Genomic DNA, 22,066 nt, shown 5'->3' on the forward strand with positions numbered 1-22,066 from the left:
TTTTAAGAAAAAGTGGCAAGTAGCAACATTAATGACAACACAATAAGATATAAGAAACCTGTTTTTTATTCAAGATGTGTACTAATTTTTAAAAGTCTGCAGCCTTTCTTTATATGCGTTTTGGGTCACCACACTAATCAAGTCCGAAGTTACCAATATTCGCCGGTAGATGGCGACATTGCTACACGTCACCTTCTCGCGGCAAGTGCAAAGTCTCGCGTTGTTTCCACCGACATTTCGTGCGCAGCCACCGCACTCTCTGCCTGCTTGCATTTTGTTTTTTCAAAACATTTTTTTTTTTTTGCAGGGACGGGAGTGAGCAACGAAGACGTCCGTGCATGAATCAAACCCGAGTGTGTTAGTTGACAGATTTCTCGGTAAGAATTTCCAGAAGAGACGACCTGCTTAAAATGCTCAAAAGGTTTATAATACGAGCCGCCAAGAAATGGCGACTCTGGACTGGTCCACACACACAAACACACAAAGCAGGTTTGGCTAACAGCTAAGTGGCTAACGGGGCGTAGCTTGTTCATTTCCGTTGATGCGCTAAAATCTGAACTAGAACATAATATTGTTTACATTAGTATTATCTAGTCCAAATGGTGTCGTGCCGTCTAAAATAATGCTTAATTTCATACAAATCCGTGTTTAAGTGGTCATTCAGGATGCTATGTTGCTTAAAATCAATACCTAACACATCGTTGTTTTTATGTTCTTGTTTTTATGTGAATTAGTTGACGTCGTTTTTTTGTCGTTTAGTGTAAAATGATGGAAGGAGTTTTGTGTGGAGTTTTTTTTTTTTTTTTTAAGCTTCTGGCCTAGCACTGTGCTGATGACGTCACATCCGCCGTCAAAGGTGAGGATGGTGATGAGTTGAGCCGCATTTCTTCAAACTGGTTTTCCTCAAAAGGCTTTCCATACTGCGTTGCAGCTTTAGTGGATGAGAAGTATATGGAATGAGTTGGCCCAAGTCAATATCTCCACAATATGTGACACAAAAATGGACTATTTGTTGGCGTTGTTTGCTGCTTCGTGAGGCTGAGCTCAACAATCTTGTTGCTGGCTGTGCTCCCGATGATCTGCTCTGTTATATGAATGTGCTTTTTTTCTGGCCATTTTAAAAGGATCATGTCTGTCTTCTATCTGCTCATGTTTTTGTGCAATTTGCAATGGAAGCTCTTCTCTTCGCTACACTGGTTGTTTCCTTTTTTTTTTTAGCCTGGGAGTGTTTGTTGGTTGATCTGGTTGACATACTCAGAGAATAAATTTGTTACGCTGTTCTCGAAGAGGTGTTGCTGAAAATGACTCTTTTTAGCCACATTTGCATCAAGTGGTCCAGGCCACTTCGACACACGTGGCTACTGAATGGGTTGCCAGTGCAGATTGGGTAGCAATGTAAATAGTCGTATGGACTGCTTGGCCCTACTTGCTATTCGTTGATTCTTTTCCACTGGTAGTACCGGGGCCAGAAAAAGTACCCGGGGTGTGGAGCTGATACCCAAGGGGCACTTGTTGTTTTCATTGGTGTGTCTTGTTCCAAGTAGTGTGGCACCGTTCTTGCCTCCCTTTAGGTACCCTGTCACACTGCTCTTGCTACCCTGAGGGTAGGGTGCCGAAATGTGGTAAGGAGTGTTTTTAACATTGGAAATTGGTCTGTTCCACTTGGTGGAACGTGGCTACTTTTTTTTTTTTTTTGGGTGTAGAACATATCCCATTTTATTTTTGTGCTCATTTTATTACGCGCCAAGATTACACCACAGCCCTGTCTAAATAGGAATTGGTCTCAAAGAAGTATGTTGAAGTGCTAAATCCCGACTGGGAGACGAGCTTTGTGTGTGGAGGAGGAGTCAAGTTTAGCCTGGGTTGTTAGTGTAAGTTTGAACAGTGTTTGCCACATATACATGTGTACTTCAAGTGCATTAAAAAAATCAAATACAGTGGTGCTGCGACATATGACTTTATTCGTTCCATAATTTACTAGTGTGTCAAATCAATTCGCATTGAAATTAATTGATTTTTTTAAAATTAATTTTTGTGCCCCATCCACCAAAAAACAATTTATTTTTTGTTGTAATATATTAATAATATAAGCCCTGTCTCTTTATTGAAAACCTGCAAGAAAATATAAAGAAATGCACAGTTTTTATAAGGTGTAATTACTGTACATATTTTAGTTTTGGTGCATTGGATGTGTGGTTTATAAAGGGCGTGGCCTAGTGAGCTACATCAGGCGCTGTCGCGCTGGAGTTGGTTAGGCCAACGGTAAGTCTGCGTGTGAGCGTCTGGGTGCCTACAGCATCGACTACTGAGTGTTGTCATTTTGTGTTGGTGTGTTTGACTGTTCGTACTGTTCAGTAAACAGCAGGAAGTGCCTTGGCGACTGGGGCTCTCTTTGCCCACATGCGAGGGCGTTACAGTACCGTCATTGCTCAATTTATTTATTTATTTATTTATTTATTTTTCACGTCACTTGAGAAATCAGAAAATGTGTCGAGATGCTGACATTCTGCGGATTTGGACAATTTTAAGTTAAACGATCTCTAAACGAATAATCGATTAGTAAAGTAGTTGTTGATTTAATTGTTGCACCGCTACATCGTAATTTACATTTTGTCTCATAACAATAAGCAAAATGTTAACCAAGGAAGGATTCGTAACTCTAAAAACTTAAGAGTCAAGGTACCACTGTTTTAATATAGGCAGTTATTAACGTTACCATTTTTTTTTTTTTTTTTTTCAATTGCTTTATTTGCATTTCACCAATGGGCTCTGGCTCTATGCCTCACGAATAGTCTGGGTGATCAATAGTCTGTATTGATGGTATGGTTTGTCATGACATTGATTCCGACTCTAAATTTGAAAAGGCTCGAGATGGTGTAATGTGGTGCTGAATCTGGTTGGTGGCGCTCAAGAGTTGTGCTTTGTGTGTTGTTTATTTATTTTTTTTTGTATGAGGATTTGTTCAACATGTTTTTGTAGCGCTGCTGTGCTTTGAGATTTCCCAACGAGCTGCTGCTATTTTGCTGGGTGCTTGTTTTGCTCATGCTAATGACTTAACGCTAATGTGTCGCCGTGGTCCATGATGTGCTCTGATGTGGTTTTAAAAGCACAAAACCATGTTTTTTTCACTGTTTCACTGGTGCCCACAATGCTCTGGTAGTGCTATACTGTTGTAGTATGTGTTGCTGTTGCTAACTTTTTGTTATCTGGTGGCTGCCTGTTGAGATTTATAAACTTTTTGACATGCATTTCTAGTTGTATAGTTCCTGTGTTAAGAGGTTTTATTTGAATGTTTTACAAGGCTTCACAAGGCAAGGCTTGGTTTAGGTGTCCTGCAGAACACCCGTGTCCTTAATACCCTGAAACTATGGGGTCAGTTGAGTGGCATGGCAATTGTTTTCATTCTCCAAATGGTTTGTTTCAGTGGTTTATCGATTTTGAAGGAAGTTGGTGCCTCACAGCTTCTCTTTGACAAATGAGCTGTCGCGGTTTGTCGAGTGGATTTTTGACAATTGACGGGAACAGACAAACAGTACCACGGAAGGTGGGAGTTGCCTTATTTCTTTGCTCAAAGGTAGTTTGAACTGGTTTTGCCAAATAGCTAATCTGAGCTCCAGAGCGAAGTGCCCAAGCCTGCTGGAAATGTTGTCCGCCCAAGAGAGGCCTTGGATGTGGCGCACCTGGCGACAAAGGCCATTCTAAAATCTGGTTATTTTTTTGTCCTAACACATTTTATTTTAGGATTGGGATATAAGCATCCTCATTGTATAATAATCGGGGAACTTTAGGGGGCCTAGGCTGGACGTGATTTTAGCTTCTCTTTGGTGGTGGAATATTCTAACGAGCCGTCAGCCAAGAATGCATATAAGGCAAAGATACATCTTTGTACGTTAGTTCATTATCTTAGCAGGTACCTTTACTGACTTACATGTATTACATTCAGAAGATTGCATTCAAATAACAGTCGTGTTGAGTTACGTCTCATTTGTGCTCCTTGAGAATTGCGAATTTTGTTCTCGTCTATAAAGAAAATCGGCGAAACTTGTTAAACGTCAACAAAGATGATATAGTGACATATGGTATCTCTCACGGTACGGTGTCAATTAATGGCAGGACAAAATTAATACTGTGATACAGTTGCGTTCTTCACCAAAATGCTGTTCAACCCCCTGATACGGACTGTTCGGTCCCTGTGCGACCGGTGTCAGAGTTTGGTCCGCATTGCCGGCAGTAAGTCGGACTCGTTTCCGGTGAGGGATGGACTCCGCCCAGGCTGCCCTTTGTCACCGATTCTGTTCATAACTTTTATGGACAGAATTTCTAGATCTCCAACTCTCACTGGAGTCGTTCACAGCCGAGTGTGAAGCACCTCCAAATCTTGAGACCATGGTTCTCAGTCGGAAAAGGGTGGAGTGCCCTCTCCGGGTCGAGGATGAGATCCTGCCCCAAGTGGAGGAGTCTTGTTCACGAGTGAGGGAAGAATGGAACGGGAGTTCGACAAGCGGATCGGTGCGGTGTCTGCAGTGATGTGGATTTTGCATCGGTCCGTTGTGGTGAGGAAGGAGCTAAGCCGAAATGGGACGACCCAGGACACGCCAGAGAGACTACATCTCTCTGCTTGCCGGGAACGTCTCGGGATCCCCTCGGAAGAGCTGGAGGAAGTGGCTGGGAGAGGGAAGTCTGGGCTTCCCTGCTAAAGCTACTGCCCCCGCAAACCGACCTCGGATATGCGGAAGAAAATGAATAGTGCGAATTGTAATCCCTCCACAGGATAGACACAAACGCCGGTGCGCTTGCAATCACTTTACTGAACAAACTGTAACAAAAAAAAAACCACACAGGAAGTAGCTGGCCAACTGTACACTCTCATATGCTGACATCCACGTCACTTTTGAAGCCACACGGTCACAAACACTACAGCGTGGAGGTGACCCCAAATGGACAAAATATTACCTGTAGGTTTTGTATTGGTATTTTGCATAAATCGTACATAGCGTGTAGCGGTGCAAGCTTTAAGCTATATAAATGATAAAAGAAATGATTGTTTCTCAACCCTAACCCCATTTCGATATCATGATTTATCATCATTACCAGTCACTGGAGGGTTTAGATTAGAGGCACGCACACACAAGCTTGCGGATACACGTCCAACTTGGCAGTAACTAAGAAAACCGTACCTCCTCTTCTATATCTATATTTGTTCTCAAAAACTTCACTACTCTTCACATTTGGGAAACATTTTTTTGTTAAAGTGTCTTCAGTACACTGCATTTATTTCCTTTAGTATAACAGATCCTACCCTTGGCTATGCTAGTTCAATGGTAGGGATAACTGGCGGTGGTACGCTTAGATTGTTCGTGTCAAGAAAAAGCTCAGTCTCCTAAATGCATGATGTTCTATAATAAAGTTGTATATAAGCCACGTTTCCACCAGGTACCAAGTACATTTCAGTTTGGTTCGCGGCGTAAGATGAACGACTCCTCCACCATAATTCGATTACAATGGCGCCATTTTTTTCCTCTTTCTGTAACACTTTTATGTTCCATCTGTCAGCCAATCAAATGACAGAATTTTGTCAAACAAAACATACTCTACCACTGCATTGGTTGCTCGATACTGAGAAGGTATGGTTCGTATATTTCTAACCCTATGCACTGGACCACAGCCTACTGATTGGTGGAAACAAGGTTTATTTTGAACTGACTAAAATATCTCGCATACGTTAGGAGGAGATATGCTTGGTCAGTGCTTTGGCGATCCTTTTCCCCGTAGGTCTTTCCTGTCCATATGCTCTGTTGATTGTGTCCTGCTAAATGTATACTATAATACGATTTCTGTGTATAGATGGCCTTGGAGTTGAGCTCTTTTTTTTTTTTTTTTTTTTTTCTCTCTCCTGTAAATGTTTTGCACTTTCAACCCTAATTCCTCGCTAAAGAAACACTGGTTTCCAAATGTTTGGTTTAGGATGTCCCAAAAAAAATGTTAAGTTTTGAAATAAAATGTCATACGATGGTTGCCGAACATCTGGAAACCACGGGTCTGGTCTTCTATTCTCTTGATCTGACGGCAGTGTTGCTTTCTCCCCAGGTTGTAGGCCTGTTGATTAGCTGTCAGTATGGCGGTAGTCATCAGACTGCAAGGTCTGCCCATAGTGGCCGGCACCATGGACATCAGGCACTTCTTCTCTGGCCTCACCATCCCTGATGGGGGCGTACACATCGTGGGTGGCGAGCATGGCGAGGCCTTCATTGTCTTTGCCACCGATGAGGATGCTCGGCTGGGAATGATGCGCACAGGTGGGTCCATTAAGGGCTCCAAAGTATCGTTGTTGCTCAGCAGTAAGACGGAAATGCAGAATATGATTGAGTTGAGCCGGCGGAGGTTTGAAGCCGGCACGGGTGCGACCGAGACCGCCGCGCCCGCTGCGGCTAACCGCCAAGCTGCCGCGGCAGCCATACCCGCAATACAGTCGGCCACAGCGGGGAGAAGTGGTAGCCATGGAAACCCCGGTTTCACTAATACTCCTGCGGTGGCGACAGCAACCTCATCTCAGGAGACTCCGCTTCACAAGGCCGCAGCCAGCCTGGCGAGTATGATGCCCAACTTTCCCCATGGCTACAGCGCCGCCCCTACCATCACCACAGCCCTGCCGTCTCTCAATCCGGGTCCTCCGCTCATTGCGCCCATGCCCTCCATGCCCTCCATGCAATCGATGCCCACTATCCCCACGGTTCCTCCTCCCGTGTCGTCGTTGCCACCTGTCCCTACTGTCGTCACCCAACTTTCCCATGGACCTCCTGTACCACCAATGTCCCACCTGTCCCACATGTCGTCTCTGCCGCCTTTCAACCCCAGCATGCCCCCACCCGGAGGACTTGCCACAGGCCTCCCCCTCGGCACCCCCAACCCGATGCTGTTCAACCCCCTCACCCCTCTTGCGTCTCTGGGTCTCCAGGCTCACATGAAGGCTGCTGCAGCCACAGCCACGGCAATTGGTGTGTCCAGTCCAGATGAGTTGTTTGTCTTCTTGCAGAACCTACTGTTCTCCTGTTCAGAGATGGAGGTCAGGGAGTTTTTCCGGGGTCTGGGGGTGGACGGAGTGCGCTTTTTGAGAGACGGGCAAGGTCGTCCGACTGGCCGAGCAATGGTCAAATTCTTCTTGCCCCAAGACTGCTTTGAAGCTGTGAAGCGGGGTGGTGGCATGATGGGTCAAAGGTTCATTGAGATCACCCCGGGCTCTGAGAGGCAGTGGGCTAGCCTCAATCACAGCACAATGGGCCCGACTTCCCAAAATAGCGCGAAACCAAACAGTCATTCACAAGACCAGCACCAACGACGTAGTCACGCCGGCGACATTGGCCGGGATCAGCGAGGGAGGTCAAGATCTCCACATCGCCAAGAGTTCTGCGTTTACCTGAAGGGCCTCCCTTACGAGGCTGACAAAAAACAGATCAAGGAGTTCTTTAAGAACCTATCCGTGGTGGAGGACACCATGTACATTGCCTACGGCCCCAATGGACGAGCCACAGGAGAGGGCTTTCTGGAGTTCAAAACGGAACAAGATTACAAGACTGCACTGGGTGCTCACATGCAATACATGGGTTCCCGCTTCATCCAAGTACACCCCATTGGCTACAAAGGAATGTTGGAAAAGATTGACTCCATACGTAAGCGTGAAGCAGCGCAGAACGGCGGCAAGAGCCAAGATGGCCTCAAAACTGAACCAAGGAACTGCGCACACATCACCAACATCCCTTACAATATCTCCAAGAAGGACGTCCGTGCCTTCCTGGATGGCATCGGGCTTTATGAAGACACGCTGAAGGTTCTGACGGACGGCCACGGCAACGGTTTAGGGCAGGCTATCTTCCAGCTTCAGACCGAGGAAGATGCCCGTAAAGCAGAAAGACTTCACCGTCAGAAGCTTAACGGCCGTGATGCATTTGTTCACCTGGTGACCTTTGAGCAGATGAAGGAAATTGAGAGGAACCCCCCACCTCAAAACAAGAGAGGCCAAAGGCCAAATCCACAGCAGAACCAGAGCCAGATTCAGAACCAGCACCTGCAGGCTCCGGTGGTTCCGCAGCAGCCCCAGATGAATCCCTTTGGCGGGATTGGCGGTGAGGAGTTTAACTTTCTAAGAAGCACAATGGGAAACCTCAACAGTTCCCCGTTTGTCACTCCATTCTCTACTGCTGGAAACGGACTAGCGAGTCACCCCCCACTCCCCCCATTGGCAGCAGGGCTGGGGGAAGTTAATCTGGCCGTCGCTCCGCCGCTCATTGCCGGTCTCCCTGGAGCTCCGCTTCTGGAGCCGCCAGGCTTTCGACCGGGTGCGGCTGGGGGGCCTACATTCGGTCAGGATGGGCTGAGAGGCTTGGTGCCCTTTGACAACAACAGGAAACCAAGTGGAGGAGCACAGAACAGAGGCGGTCCCGGGGCTAACAACAACAGCAACAACCAAGGACGTCAAGTGGGAGCGCCTCCCGGTGGACCTCCAGTTTTCAACCCAGGCTCCGAGGGTCTCTTGATCGCCCCTGGGGCGCCCAACAACCCTAACATTCACCGCTCTTCTGCCGCCTCTACTGCCGCCCCGACAATAGTCAAGCTCCAGAACATGCCATTCACTGTCACCGCCGACGAGATCATGGACTTCTTCTATGGCTACGAGGTGCTTCCTGGATCCGTGTGCTTGCAGTTCAGCGACAAAGGTCTGCCCACCGGCGAGGCTATGGTAGCCTTCCAGAACCCCGAAGAGGCTTCCGCCGCTGTCCTGGACCTCAACGACCGGCCCATTGGCGCACGGAAAGTCAAAATTAGTCTGGGTTAAGAAAGCCCTCCACCCCAAGCCTCCAACCAAAGCAGATAGACCCTAAATAAACCCCTTTCAGGCTGAGCTGGTGGCGGTTAGGACTGGTGGCTACGGTTTGCTGGCGTGTTGTTGATTGTGTTGGCCTTTGGCGGGTTGTGTATTTTGTACTTGGGCCTTCAGTGTTGACTTACCTGATCTAATACCACTGCTATTACATTGCAATTATAGAAACCATTATTATTATATTAACAAAAACAAAAACGCACGAGCCTGGCACCAATTTTTCAGCTGCAACTGCTTTTATGGTTAAAATAAAATAAAAACAAAAATTAAAAAGTCAAAATTGATGCCACTAGCTCTGAACCAGCCCGAACCATCTCAGTGCGAATGGGGTCTTACTGCTCACTCTGCCCCCAACAGAACTTTTCAAAGCATAGCACCACCACTTGAAGACTTGTTTATTTCCTGCGTACGCTCATTTTTTATTCACTGACTTGATGATCATGATGATGACCAACTGCTGGGGAAAAACTGAATTGTGTTCTGTTGCTATGGTAACACTCGTGTTGCTGCCTCTGTGTAAGTCGTGCCCTCGCTGAGGTTGTTTCACATTTGCGGTTGCTATGCTATTGTTGCTACATACTGCGTAGCTACGCTAATATCTCTATATGTTGTTGTGGTAAAACGCGTTACCATTTGTTCCCTTGCCGTCATGCTCAACAATGACTTATTTTTTTTTTTTGCTGTTGTCCTTTTCCACATTAAATGTCTGCTCTTTTTTTCCCCCCCTCTGCTCCTGCGTTACATCGACGATGCTGAAAAGCAACGACTGTCAGTGGGGTTGCAAAGGGGTGGAACATTTCTGTAAAGTTTCCAGTCAATTTCTATGGGAAGTTAAGATGGGGAGTTTTGGAACTAATCCACATTGGTAACTTTTCACAGGAATTATTGGGAATTACTTGGGAATTGAGTGTAATGGAAACACATATTCAAGCGTAAATGTTAATGCAGTGGTACCTTGAGATAGCAGGGACCCAACCTAGTAGGGTTTTCACGATACGAGCTGTCGTCTGGCCAATAGTTTTGCTTTGACGTGAGCAAAAATTGGAGATGCTTTTTGAAGTTTAAAAAACAAAAAAGAATGACATGTTTAAAACAACCACATTGCTTTGAACATTTACACGTAGACGCGTAACCATACTGAGAGGCATATATTCTTTATCACCTGCAAAGAACTATTATTATTACTGCAGCTTACTGAGGATCTGAGACCTATCATGTACTTTACATCTGGTATGTCTGTATTGTACTACCCCCTGGTGGCCAAGTCGTGCACGCCAGAAGGAGCAGCACAATGTCCGTTGAACTGAAGCAAAAACTGTTTAATTTCTTTCCATTTTATCATGTTGATGAACATTATGAAGGTTGTCGTGTTGCTACGAAGTGAGATGGGCAGTTTACTGTCTCCTGTTTTTCTGTCAGTCATGCTGATGAGTTGCCGAATTATTTTCTTTTTTAATGTTGATGTTGCTGTGTTTTGGATATCCCAACATACATGATGGTGACACGCATACACACAATGTTGGCGTATGAACTGTAGAGTCTGCAGTGTTTTTCGTTTTGGTAGCATTTTTTCTGTGGTCCGTATTTAGATTTGGGATGTTTTCAGTGTCTGTATGATGCCACACATGCTTTGAACATACTTGTTTTTTTTGGCTAATAAAAAGGATGTACAGGACATTCTCCTTGCCCGCCGGACTTCCGCTCTCTTGTCTCCTTCTCATTATCTTCCGATGATTCACTGACTTTTGCTGCGGTTTTGTTGCCACGTTGTCCAAAAACTGTAAAAGATTGAAATTTGAATTTCTTGTTGTAGCGTTTGTCACCCTGGAGGAGTCTTGGGGCCGCACTGAAATGACAAGGGGGAAAAAAAATTATATAATTTTAACCAAATAAGGAATTGCAGTTTTTTTTTTTTTTTTTTTTTTTTTTTTGGGCAAATTTCAGATTGTTTTTTAAAATATAATGACCATTTCTTGTAAATTGATTTTGGTACGTTTTTCTTGTAAAAATTGGACTTGAGTCTCAGAAAATGTGTTTTTATAGTTTTTCCTGTAAAGCAGTTATTTTGCTCACGTAATACGTTTTATCTGGCAAACAACTTTTTTTGGGTAATCTGACTGCCCACGCAAGATTCAAAACAATGATTGTAAGATTGTTCCATTTGTCTTGAAATAAGTCACTTCACGCTAATTCTTGTTTTATTCTTGTACGATTGTGATATTATCCTTGTAATTGAATTACTATTCTCATGTTTTTTTCCCCCCACCCCTCTTTGGTGTGGCCCCATGATTCCTGTTTAGCTATTTAAAGACAGTTTAAATTATGGCTGTGAGATTTGTCAACAGGTTTGATAGTGTCAAGATCTACACGTTATTCAAGGTTTAAGAAAAATGGCCACAAGGCTGAATTGGCTGTAGGATTGCTTCATTCATTTTGAGGTGTTGCTCCTGTTGTCCTCTTTTGTTCACATTTGTCTCAATACATATATTGCCTTGATAGCAACATATATTCACGTTAACTGTCATAATGTGGCACGCATAAAACCACCAACACAAGGTCTAAATTAGAAGAACCTCAATTGCATTGGCGTCTTTGTTAATGGTGGAGATGTAACTTGAAGCCATGCATTATATTGGGGACATGTAAGTAATTTGACTTTTGAAAAAAAAAAATTAATTAGAGAGTAAAATTGACGTAATGTGGTGTGTAGAAAGCTGTTGCTGGTGCACAGGAGTAAGATGACGTTAGCCCTCGATGCTGCTTGTTTTAGGTGCCGTGGAGTCTGTGTTCTATTGCTTACGAAAGAGATGAATTGCTGTTCTATTATTTTATATATTCTATCCTCTGCACTTTTCCTTGACTGTGATGACATCGAAAAAGAGTGATCAAAATCAAGCCGTGATGCGCGGAAGTTGGCTCTGCGCTCTACATCCGGCTCAAGTGAATGCCCTTCAACATAATGGCATAGAAGATACGTTGGTCTTTTTTATTTGCCTGTCAAAAGGTTTTTGGTAGATAATTTCTTGGCTTGTCATTTCAGCGCCGTGTAAAAATGTGCGTTACGTTTTGATTTTACATGGTTGTTGAGGCAACGCTTCAAGTGGTCTGCAAAGTGTGATAAATTGCAAGATTACGTTGATGACGTGAAGCGGACACCATGACTGAAATGTTTTTCACGATTCCAGTGGTCCATTTCGTCTATTTAATATGAATAGCATTATTTTCTGCCCCCAAAATAGGGAAGTACTGCTAATGGTAAGATAGAGCTGTGGTTTTGCTTTTATTCTGACTGGCTGAGCCCGGAAGTCGTTTTCTGAGCTGTTCCGATAGGGATGACTGACAGTCCTTTGTATCCAATCAGAGAACGCTTCTTCTGCTCTGCTGTCCAATCATAGCGAGAATCTGCTGCTTTCTTTAGCTTCCTGTGTGAGCGCGAGTGTCGGGCTGCTTGGCAGAAGTTTCGTCTCTTTTAGGCAAAATTGTGGATTTTTCGAATAAAATACATCCAGACTGATGCTAAAGTTTAACCAGGTAACAGTGAGTTTGCTCCGCTAAAATTAATTTGAACGGTGAGAGTAGTTTTTTCTTCCCGGTGTGTGCTACTCCGCCCTGTTTTGTCTCACGCTAATGATTAGCTTTTTTAAAATGTTTAAAAAAAATGTTTTTTGTCAATGTCTGTCTCCAAAGTGTTCACCGTCAATTGAGTGTCTGTTGTCGTACTAGAGCGGCTCCAACCACCGGAGACAAATTCCTTGTGTGTTTTTTGGACATACTTGGCAAATAAATTTTAATATTACGGTTTAATTTCGTAAGATTACGCCTTTTTCACGTGAATAAAATTTTGTTCCTCCCAATGTCACAGCTTTTTATGTATTTATTTATTATTCTTGTGATTTACGGTATTTACGGGGGTAACTACAAAACTGGTTTAATGGTTAATGACAGTATGGCAAATATCGATGGCTTGTTTGGTCGCTGACCAGTGGCGTCGCTTGGCCTATTTTAGGGGGCCTTCTAAAAAAAAAATCTCAACCCCTAGCAATTCTGTTCAGTCTCGAGGTAGAACATGCAATGCTAGTTTCTGAAACAAATGCATTTTTTTTTTCTTTCTTTTTTTTTTTTTTTTTTTTTAATTATACACAGATGGCGGACTGTGTGTCTCAAGTGGAGCTGACTGTCTCCTGTTCAGACCTGCTGGACAAGGATGTGGGGTCAAAGTCGGATCCTCTATGTGTGCTGCTGCAGCGCTCTGGAAAAGACAGCTGGACTGAGGTAATAAAGAGAGTCGTGTGTCTACTTGTTCCCGTATGTAACCAAACCAATATCTTCGACCGTTAGCTTAATGCTAAAATTTAAAGCAAAATGGTATAGACAGGCTGACGAAATGAGCATCTCCGTTGCGGTTGTTGTAGATTTAAGGTTCTTACTGGAGCCACCCAGACCACACACACACACACACATACTTTCTCTACATCAGAAATGGTCAGTTGGTGTTAGTAGCAACAATGATTGTGCAGATGTGCGACAAGGTTTCTAAAATAATTGATGACAAAAGACTGCAATATATTGTCCAAAATATAAACATCCATCCAGCCTTCCAATCGTAATGCATGTTAAATTGTAGATAATTATAAAAATAGTATTCATCAAACTTAAGCAACGAATATTTCAACATAAATTGTGGAGCGACACATCTAGACAGACAATATAATGCTCACAGGCATATATTCGTACAGGCATATATTCTTTGTGCTCTATGAAACATGGCTAATATTAGCGCACTGTTATAGTAGGTGAGTGTAAAGGCGCGGGCGGCGACCGGGCTGACGTCACTGCGGCTATCCCAAGCGCAGTTTGCCTTTATCCTCTAGCGCAACCCACGCACGCTGTTTTGAAAATGTGCCGCAGTTCTCTTCCAAGTCGAGGGTGTCGCGACGGCTGGTGTTGGCTAGGACACCGCAGCACAATAAAGGACAATATTATAGAGTGGTATTTTTCTTTATTAAAAGCACAGACACCCCTCTTTTTTTTGTACTCGTACTTGTTCTGGGGAAAAAAGTAGTATTGTTGAATCCCTACGGGCCTGCGTCTTGCTTTGACATGTACACTCTTCTGTGTGTTTCTTTGCCGTCAGCTGGGCCGCACCGAGCGTCTTCAGAACACCTCCAGCCCGTCCTTCAGTCAGCGCCTCCGTCTGGGCTACCATTTCGAGACGGTGCAGAACCTGAAACTCGGCGTTTACGACATCGACAACGCATCCCGGGACCTCGGCGACGACGATTACCTGGGAGGCGTGGAGCTCACCCTGGGACAGGTGAACTCAGATTGAGCTTGTGTAAGATGTATGAACTCTGGCCACGGTCTGTCCGCTCTTTCACCAAATTCAAACCGAGCACCGCGTGATTCTGTTCCAGATCGTTTCCAGTAAAACTCTGACCAGACCACTGCAGCTGAAGAAAGGAAAACCTGCTGGCAAAGGAAGCATTACTGTATGTAGTCGGTTTGTAATATAATAGTATAATTTAATTTCTCAACTTTTCGTGTCCGTGCTTAGATCACCGCAGAGGAGATAAAGGACAACAGATCCATTCAGTTGGAGCTGGAGGCTAAAAATCTGGACAAGAAGGTAACGTGTAAAAAAAGCGTTTGCCCCCATCCTTCTCCGAGATTTTTATTTCCTAATATTTATCACACTTGTGTATCAGTACATCAAACCGATTTTATTATCTCACAAAAACAAGCCAATTTTGTGGTAGACAGCAGAATTCAATGTTACATTAATCACAGCAAGTAGTCCAGGCCCTGAAGGAGTAAGCAGCCCCAGCCCATCACACTGCCACAACAGTGTTCGACTGTCGGCGTGCTCTTTGTCAAACACTTACTTGCATCACAAGTGACAGATTAGACAGCGTAGCATCCTACGTTGTCAATCGGCGCACAAACAGACGGACTCAAAAGCACCTGAAGCAAGAAGTTCCAATCAAAGTCACTTGTTCACAAAAGTTAAGCATCTCAACATAACAGACCCACCACGCCTTCTGTAATAACAACAGACTTGTGAAAGAATGTTTCATCAATAATTGTCTCCGTGCGTGTGTGTGTGTGTACTTTGTTTGTTTGTTCAGGACACCTTTGGGAAGTCGGACCCCTTCCTGGAGTTCTTCAAGAAAGGAGACGATGGAAAATGGCAGCTGGTCCACAGAACAGAGGTGCACAAACGCTCATATTTCGGACGTCTTTGACAACCTTTTGTCGACAAATGGCTGTGTGTACGTGTGTGTGTATTGTCTACCTGTCTATGTGTCTGATATTGGCAATGTGTTTGTGTGTGTGTCTGTGCTTTTTTGTGTGTCTGTCTGTCTTTGTGCGTGTGTGTAGGTTGTGAAGAACAACCTGAATCCCAGCTGGAAGAAGTTTTCGGTCCCCCTGCAGACGTTCTGCAGCAGCGACCTGGAAAGGCCTCTCAAGGTTCCCGCCAATCAGAACGCAGCTCTTCGCCGAAGCCTCCGCCCACTTTTTACCCACAGCCTTGACGCGCTCTCTGTCGCCCTCAGGTGGATTGCTCCGACCACGACAGCGACGGCTCGCACGACCTCATCGGCTCTTTCACCACCAAAGTGTCGGAGCTGCAGAAAGTGGTCGGCTCACCGATTACGATGGCCACCCTCTTCTTCTTCTTCTTCTTCTTCTCCTGTTTCTGCTTTTTCCTATTCTTTGTATTCTTCTTCGTCTTCTTTATTCATGGCTTGTCTTTCAGGTGTCGTTTGATTGCATCCATCCGGACAAGCAGAAGAAGAAGAAGAGCTACAAAAACTCTGGGGTGGTCTCCGTGAAGAGCTGCAAGGTACCGCCGACTGATTCGCTCCAACCATGATGTGATACAATTCACTTCAGTTGCGATACAATTCACTCCAATTAAGACACAATTTGATTCACCGCAATTATGCTACGATTTTCATTGTATTGTGATCATCAATCACAATACGATACAATTTGCTCCAATTAGAATGTTACATATCACTCAATTTGCGACACAATGCACTTCACTCCGGTTACAATGCGATAAAACGCGCTCTTAATTATGACAAGGTGCGATGTATTCAATTATATGAATCACGCTGATAATGATATGATTTATTCCAGTTACAACGATTCACTCCGACTGCGATACAATTCACTCTGATTTCGATGTGTTCACTCCGATTACTTTATGATTCACTAGGATTACAATACAATCTGCTTCGATTACAATACAATTCACTACAATTGTAACACGAATCACTTCCATTTACAATCAATATAATTGTCTTCGATTATGATGCAATATAAGCCAATCAAATTCACATGATTCAGTCCAATTACAACGCATGACTCAATCCAAATGTACATTACGATTCCTCAAACTACAATATAAATTACTCAAAATACAATCCGATTTATTTCAATTACAGTACAATTCGATTCACTCCCAATTACGATACGATCCAGTCAATCTCAGTGTGGGTCTACTGACTTCAATTTGAATGCGATTCACTTGAATTATGATACCGTACGATTTACTCCCAATTCCGATTTAATGAGACGCAGTTTGGCTTGGCGTCTTTGCATGACCTGACTTCCTGTTGGCGTGTGTTACAGTTAGCCACGCAGCACAGCTTCTTGGACTACGTGATGGGCGGCTGCCAAATCAACTTCACTGTGAGCTCTTTTTCCAACACACACACACCGTGTTTAACTACATCTACTTACATGAGTTTTGTGTGCGCGTGCGTAGGTGGGCATCGACTTCACGGGCTCCAATGGGGACCCTCGCTCACCCAACTCTCTCCACTACTTGAGTCCAGACGGGCTGAACCAGTACCTGTCTGCACTCTGGTCCGTGGGCCAGGTAGTCCAAGACTACGACACGTCAGTACAACCTTTCTCATATAAGGCTTGTTTATTACTCAACTGCAGATGGGGCAGGCCAATCAAACACCCAACAACTGATGTAACGCATGAATTCATCCGGCAGATTGTTTATGTGCTTGGATAGGTGCTGCTGTATTTGTCAGCAAAATAGGCAAATCCCTTTTAGTGTCCATGTTGTTGTTGTTGTTGTTTGTTGAACTGTGTCTATTTCTCGTTTTTAGTGATAAACTCTTCCCCGCGTTTGGGTTTGGAGCCAAACTTCCTCCAGACTACCAGGTGCTTATAAACCAGAGCTGCCAAATATTACGGAACGTCCGTATTTTGTTCCGGAAATCACTGACCGCTGACTCGTTACGGTCGTAACTCCCGATTGTTCCGGATATTGGAGGGGAAAGAAATCCAGCGTCCGACATTACCGGCCAATACAGCACTGTGACAACAGTATTGATAAGGGCTAATTAATCCATAGACACAGATATTTTGGACAATATAATGTCAAAATCTCAAATACTTTGATTCAGGCTGCACTTGCGTCCGCTGTTATAAGGTTGATGCAGTGAAAACAAAGTAACAAAAATTGAAGCCATAATGTATTAACGAGCACGATTACGGTTATGATTATGTTGTGCAATTGAGCAGTATGCAGAATTGTTTTTATCCCTTTACAAAATATACTGCAATAAATGTCTTGTAGTAATGTTCTTGACAACATTTTGAAAATATGGAAATTGAGACAAACTTGAACAAATTGTTATGCAAGTGAATTTGTATAGGTTGGCAGCACTGATGAACTAGCAAGTTCAATTTCTTAATCTGAATGGAAGACATTTTGGGGCGTGAGACTGAAACAACAAGAAAAATGAAATGATGTCGGTAATGTCTTAATGAGTTTGAGAATTTCCCAATGGGAAATGTGGGATACTAAAAAAAAAAAAAAAGTAGGAATTTGGGGAATGTGGAGAAATTAAAATTGCAATACAGCACTGAAAACAGAGAGGGTTGTTAAGCAGCAACACCAATGCATCTTGCATGTACACAATCAGGAACCCATGTTACATAAACCACTGGATTCAGTAGTTATTTAGCACAAACAAACCACCTTGAAGCTCATCCATAATTTTGGCTACATTTGAAGGTTCTCATGGAAATTGCGGAATTCGAAATAATTAGTACTCATCCTAGATTATTACAACTTGACCGATGTACACGTTACGTTTTAAGGGTGTCATTGAGATGCATGCATTATTTGGGTTGTACGACAAACAATTGTAGCGTACATTGAAGGTGTTGTGTTGTGGATCCCACAGGCCGCACATCATGAGTTCGCCCTCAACTTTAACCCCACCAGCCCCTACTGTCAAGGTACGCTATTTTGATTCCTTGGAATAAGACGATTTAGTAGAAATGCCAAGACTCACGATGACCTGGAAGTTCCAATAGGGGGCGGAAATAAGCACAACCCCTGAAAATTAACACTATGACCTTTTTCTCCCCCCCAAAAAAATTCATTTCAATTAAAAAATATCAAAAAAAACTTTTTTTCCTCGAAAGCATACAATTCTCTCAAAAAGACTTATTCACATATCCAACCTCTTCTATAAACACATCGGACTTATGTTCCCGAAAATATAATTATTTTCTTAAAAAAAAAAAAAAAAAAAAGATGCCTTCTTAAAAAATAACTTAAAAAGTACCATTTTCCATCTAAAAAATAGACACCTTTTATTTTTGGGCAAAAATGTCACCATTTTTTTTCAAAATCATACTTTTTTTCTGGAAAAGAAACACTTTTTCTGAAGAAAACGACCTTTTCTCAATATTTGTTCAATATCGGTTTTTCAGCCTTTTTACAAAAAAAGAATACAAGTTTTCAAAACTGATTTTTCCCCCCCCCCCTCAAAAGTAGACCGATTTTAAAATGATGACCCCATTCTAAAAGAAATACAACTACTGTCGTAAGAGCACACTTTTTTCCTAAAATAGGGTTTTATTTTCAAAATGTTCTTATGTATTGTTTACTTGTTCTATTGTTTCGGCACCACTACTGTGGGACTACTTTTGGAAACATTGGAACTTTTGTTTTTTATTTTTAACATTGAATACTAAACAAATGCACGCAGTAGTGGTCTGCTTCGATAAGCGTTTTATCGTGACGTGTGTGTGGTCCACTGCGGCAGGCATTCAGGGTATCGTGGAGGCCTACAGGATGGTTCTCCCTCAGCTCCGACTCTCCGGGCCCACGAACTTCTCCCCCATCATCAACCACGTGGCCTCCATCGCCTCCGGCGCCGCCCAGAGCGACAGCGCCTCCGTGAGGACAAAACCGGCACGGCACCCGCGCCCGCCGAGTCAAATGGTGTTGATGGCGTCTCTCCTCTGCAGCAATACTTTGTCCTCCTCATCCTCACCGACGGCGAGATCACCGACCTGGACCAGACCCGTGACGCCATCGTGCGCGCCTCCCGCCTGCCGCTGTCCATCATCATCGTGGGGGTGGGGCCGGCCGACTTCAAGGCCATGGAGCTGCTGGACGGAGACGACGGCGTGCTGAGGTCCACGGTGGGAGAGGCCGTCGCCAGGGACATCGTGCAGTTTGTCCCCTTCCTCAAGTTCAAAGACGTGAGTGTTGCACTACGCTGGACACGAACTGAGAAAATGAGCAAAAATGTGCAAAATAATTGATGCCCATCTTAAAAGGGGTTTGTAATTGCCTATACACGCCACAAGATGGCACCAAAGCACTTTAAGCAGGGGGGGGGGGGGAGCTTTTAGCAGAACAAAAACCTGCACACAAGACTCGTGATGTTTACCACTAACGACCCAGGCTGAACTCGCTCCTACGCAAAGATTTTAGAACAGTCTCAATGCATCACTTTCCTATTATTAGTCAGGACTACGTCCCTATACGTCGCTGGCGTAGATAGAGCAACTCAAGATCGAGACGAGTCGTTATTCGTGACAATGTTTTTGGGAATTGCCTGATTGTCGACTGGTTCCCTCCCCAGGCGCCCCAGGCGACGCTGGCCCAGGCGGTGCTGGCTGAGGTGCCCACTCAGGTGGTGTCCTACTTCAAAATGAGAGGCCTGCAGCCCCTCAAGGTGCCCGCAAAAGCGCCCGCCAAAGCATGAATGCCACATGTGCGCCCACTTCTTCAACCGCTCCATTTGCAAAGGACCAATCAGCAGCGCTTAACTGGCAGCCAATCACAAGGCCAGGAGCAACATTGCCTTTTTTTACAACAGTATATATGTATATGAAATGATTGTTTATACATTCAAATGAGCATAAGGTAGGGCTACACTGAAATCAAAATAACAGATTCTATGACAATAAAGTTGTAATAAGTAGCAATATTAAATGCTTTAGAGGTAATTGATTAACAAATTAGGTGACAATTATTTTGATAATCGAGTAATCATTTAGAGGCATTGTTGAACTTGAAATTATCCAAATCTTAATAATACATATTTTTTCAATCTGATTCATCGATTGATGAATAAATTATCTCCATATTAATTGATTATTAAATAATTAAAACCCTTCATATCTTGGACAAATATGACCATGTTAGATTCCAACAAACAAAAAAACACTTTTCTCTTAAAAAGAAGATTGCGACCTTTTTCTCTAAAATATCTTTATGCCTAGAAAAAATATTCCCCCCAAATTCACATTTTTTTTTGGAAATATCTGACGTATTTGCTTGAACAAATGACATTTTCTCCAAATGTTGACAATTTTTAAGTCGTATTTTTTTTAAATACGAGTTTATTCATGTAAGAGTACGATTTATTTTATTTTTCTCTCAAAACTGTCCAACTTTTTGTCTTGAACAAATACAACTTTATTTTTGGAAAATTACTACTTTATTGTCATTGTATAATTATTGTTCCATTCAGTGTGGCCCTCAAAACCCTTTTATACTAATAGCTCGTCTTTATACACCTGCAAAGGACCAATCACATCACAGCGCTCTACTGGCAGCCAATCACAAGACCGCGAGCAGCTTTGTTTTTTTTTTTTTCTTTAATTCACACTTTTCCCTCCTAACTATGCAGGTCACATGTTAACGCGCGCACATACTGTGACATCCTTGTTTCCATGGCAACACGGGACCCGAAGCCCAATCTGGAGCATTCAATAGTCTTTGAATATAGCAGCAAATAGTGGCCATTGAGGTGCAGGTCCAAATGTTTACTACGTAACCACAGTGACCAATTTAGGCTTCTGTGTATCTTGTCAATCGTCTTTATTGATCAGGTATGGATTACTTTGCACTTTGCTTGATTTCCTTTCTCAATGGTGGAATTGTTATTAGTAAAAAAAAAAATAAAAAATACATTTATGATAGCTTTACAAATCACCCTGCCTTATCGCAAATGCCTTATTATAATAATAATGATAAAAAAAAAATCGTAGCTTTTAATAGTAACCATGCTGCGACTGACTCACGTGACCGCCATTTTGGCTCCCAGCACTGAAGCTACAAAGCAAACGTTTCAAAAATGTCGTCTTTGAGACAATTGAGTGTGTTTTTTTCCCCGAGAAACACAGAAAAGGGACATCAAATGAACATCAAGTGGATGATAAACCGTAAGAGAAGTGCCTTTGTTGAACGGCTTACGGTGAACACCCAAAAAACAAACAAACACGTGTCAATACAGTGCCAATGTAAGTTAAAAAAAACAAACAAACACTGCTACTTCTTGATACTGGTAGCACACAAAAGATGTTTCATCCCAACTTGAGTGTTTATCTTGGAAAATGAATTAATGTTGTATAAGTAGGTTACATGTTAAAAAAAAAAAATCTAAACCAAACTAACTCACAGTGACTAAAATAAGTACGCAAAAGGTTCAAATGACACAAACCACCATCAGACAGTATGATGGACTACACTTCCCATAGTGCTTTGCTACACAGTAAAAATGCTCTGTACTGTATTAACAATGCTTGAACAATTAACCCAATAAAGCAATTATGCTGGAGAAAAAAATGACACGGACGTTTGAATTTTTTCATTTCTGAGCAAGAATGTCAAAACTTGGGCTGATGGCTGCCTTTTGAAAAATATAGCAATAAAACTTTTATTCTCGGAATATTCATTCTTGTATGAGTCAACATTTTCACCTTATTTTTATAGGCTTATGACTATGTTGCAAAAATAGGCCCTTTTTATTCTTGGGAAAACTTATTGAAAATAAATGCACTCGCGTAGGCGTCCGATTTATTTTCATCAAAGATATCAGACTTATTTTTCAAAACATTTTCTCAAAAAAA

General features: G+C 43.0%; 1 protein-coding gene across 5 annotated transcripts; it reads left to right on the forward strand.

The window, feature by feature from the left end:
• Window positions 1-209: 209 nt before the first annotated feature.
• On the forward strand, window positions 210-21,600 carry LOC133483252 (copine-1-like). 5 transcript variants are annotated; one of them, XM_061784193.1, is made up of 16 exons: window positions 219-377; window positions 13,019-13,147; window positions 14,010-14,189; window positions 14,290-14,364; window positions 14,430-14,501; window positions 15,001-15,084; window positions 15,254-15,343; window positions 15,430-15,513; window positions 15,633-15,719; window positions 16,514-16,573; window positions 16,650-16,783; window positions 17,008-17,062; window positions 18,094-18,148; window positions 18,964-19,097; window positions 19,169-19,405; window positions 19,792-21,600. In XM_061784193.1, exons 2-16 carry the CDS (start codon window positions 13,019-13,021, stop codon window positions 19,912-19,914), a joined length of 1,599 nt encoding a protein of 532 aa, XP_061640177.1. In that variant the 5' UTR covers window positions 219-377; the 3' UTR covers window positions 19,915-21,600. The 5 variants fall into 5 exon arrangements, 4 of the variants coding, with proteins under 4 accessions (XP_061640175.1, XP_061640177.1, XP_061640178.1 ...); XM_061784194.1 differs by lacking the exon at window positions 219-377 and adding an exon at window positions 6,179-6,296; XM_061784192.1 differs by lacking the exon at window positions 219-377 and adding an exon at window positions 12,251-12,406.
• Window positions 21,601-22,066: the final 466 nt, after the last annotated feature.

Source organism: Phyllopteryx taeniolatus, chromosome 9, assembly GCF_024500385.1.
Source record: "Phyllopteryx taeniolatus isolate TA_2022b chromosome 9, UOR_Ptae_1.2, whole genome shotgun sequence".
NCBI lineage: Eukaryota > Metazoa > Chordata > Actinopteri > Syngnathiformes > Syngnathidae > Phyllopteryx > Phyllopteryx taeniolatus.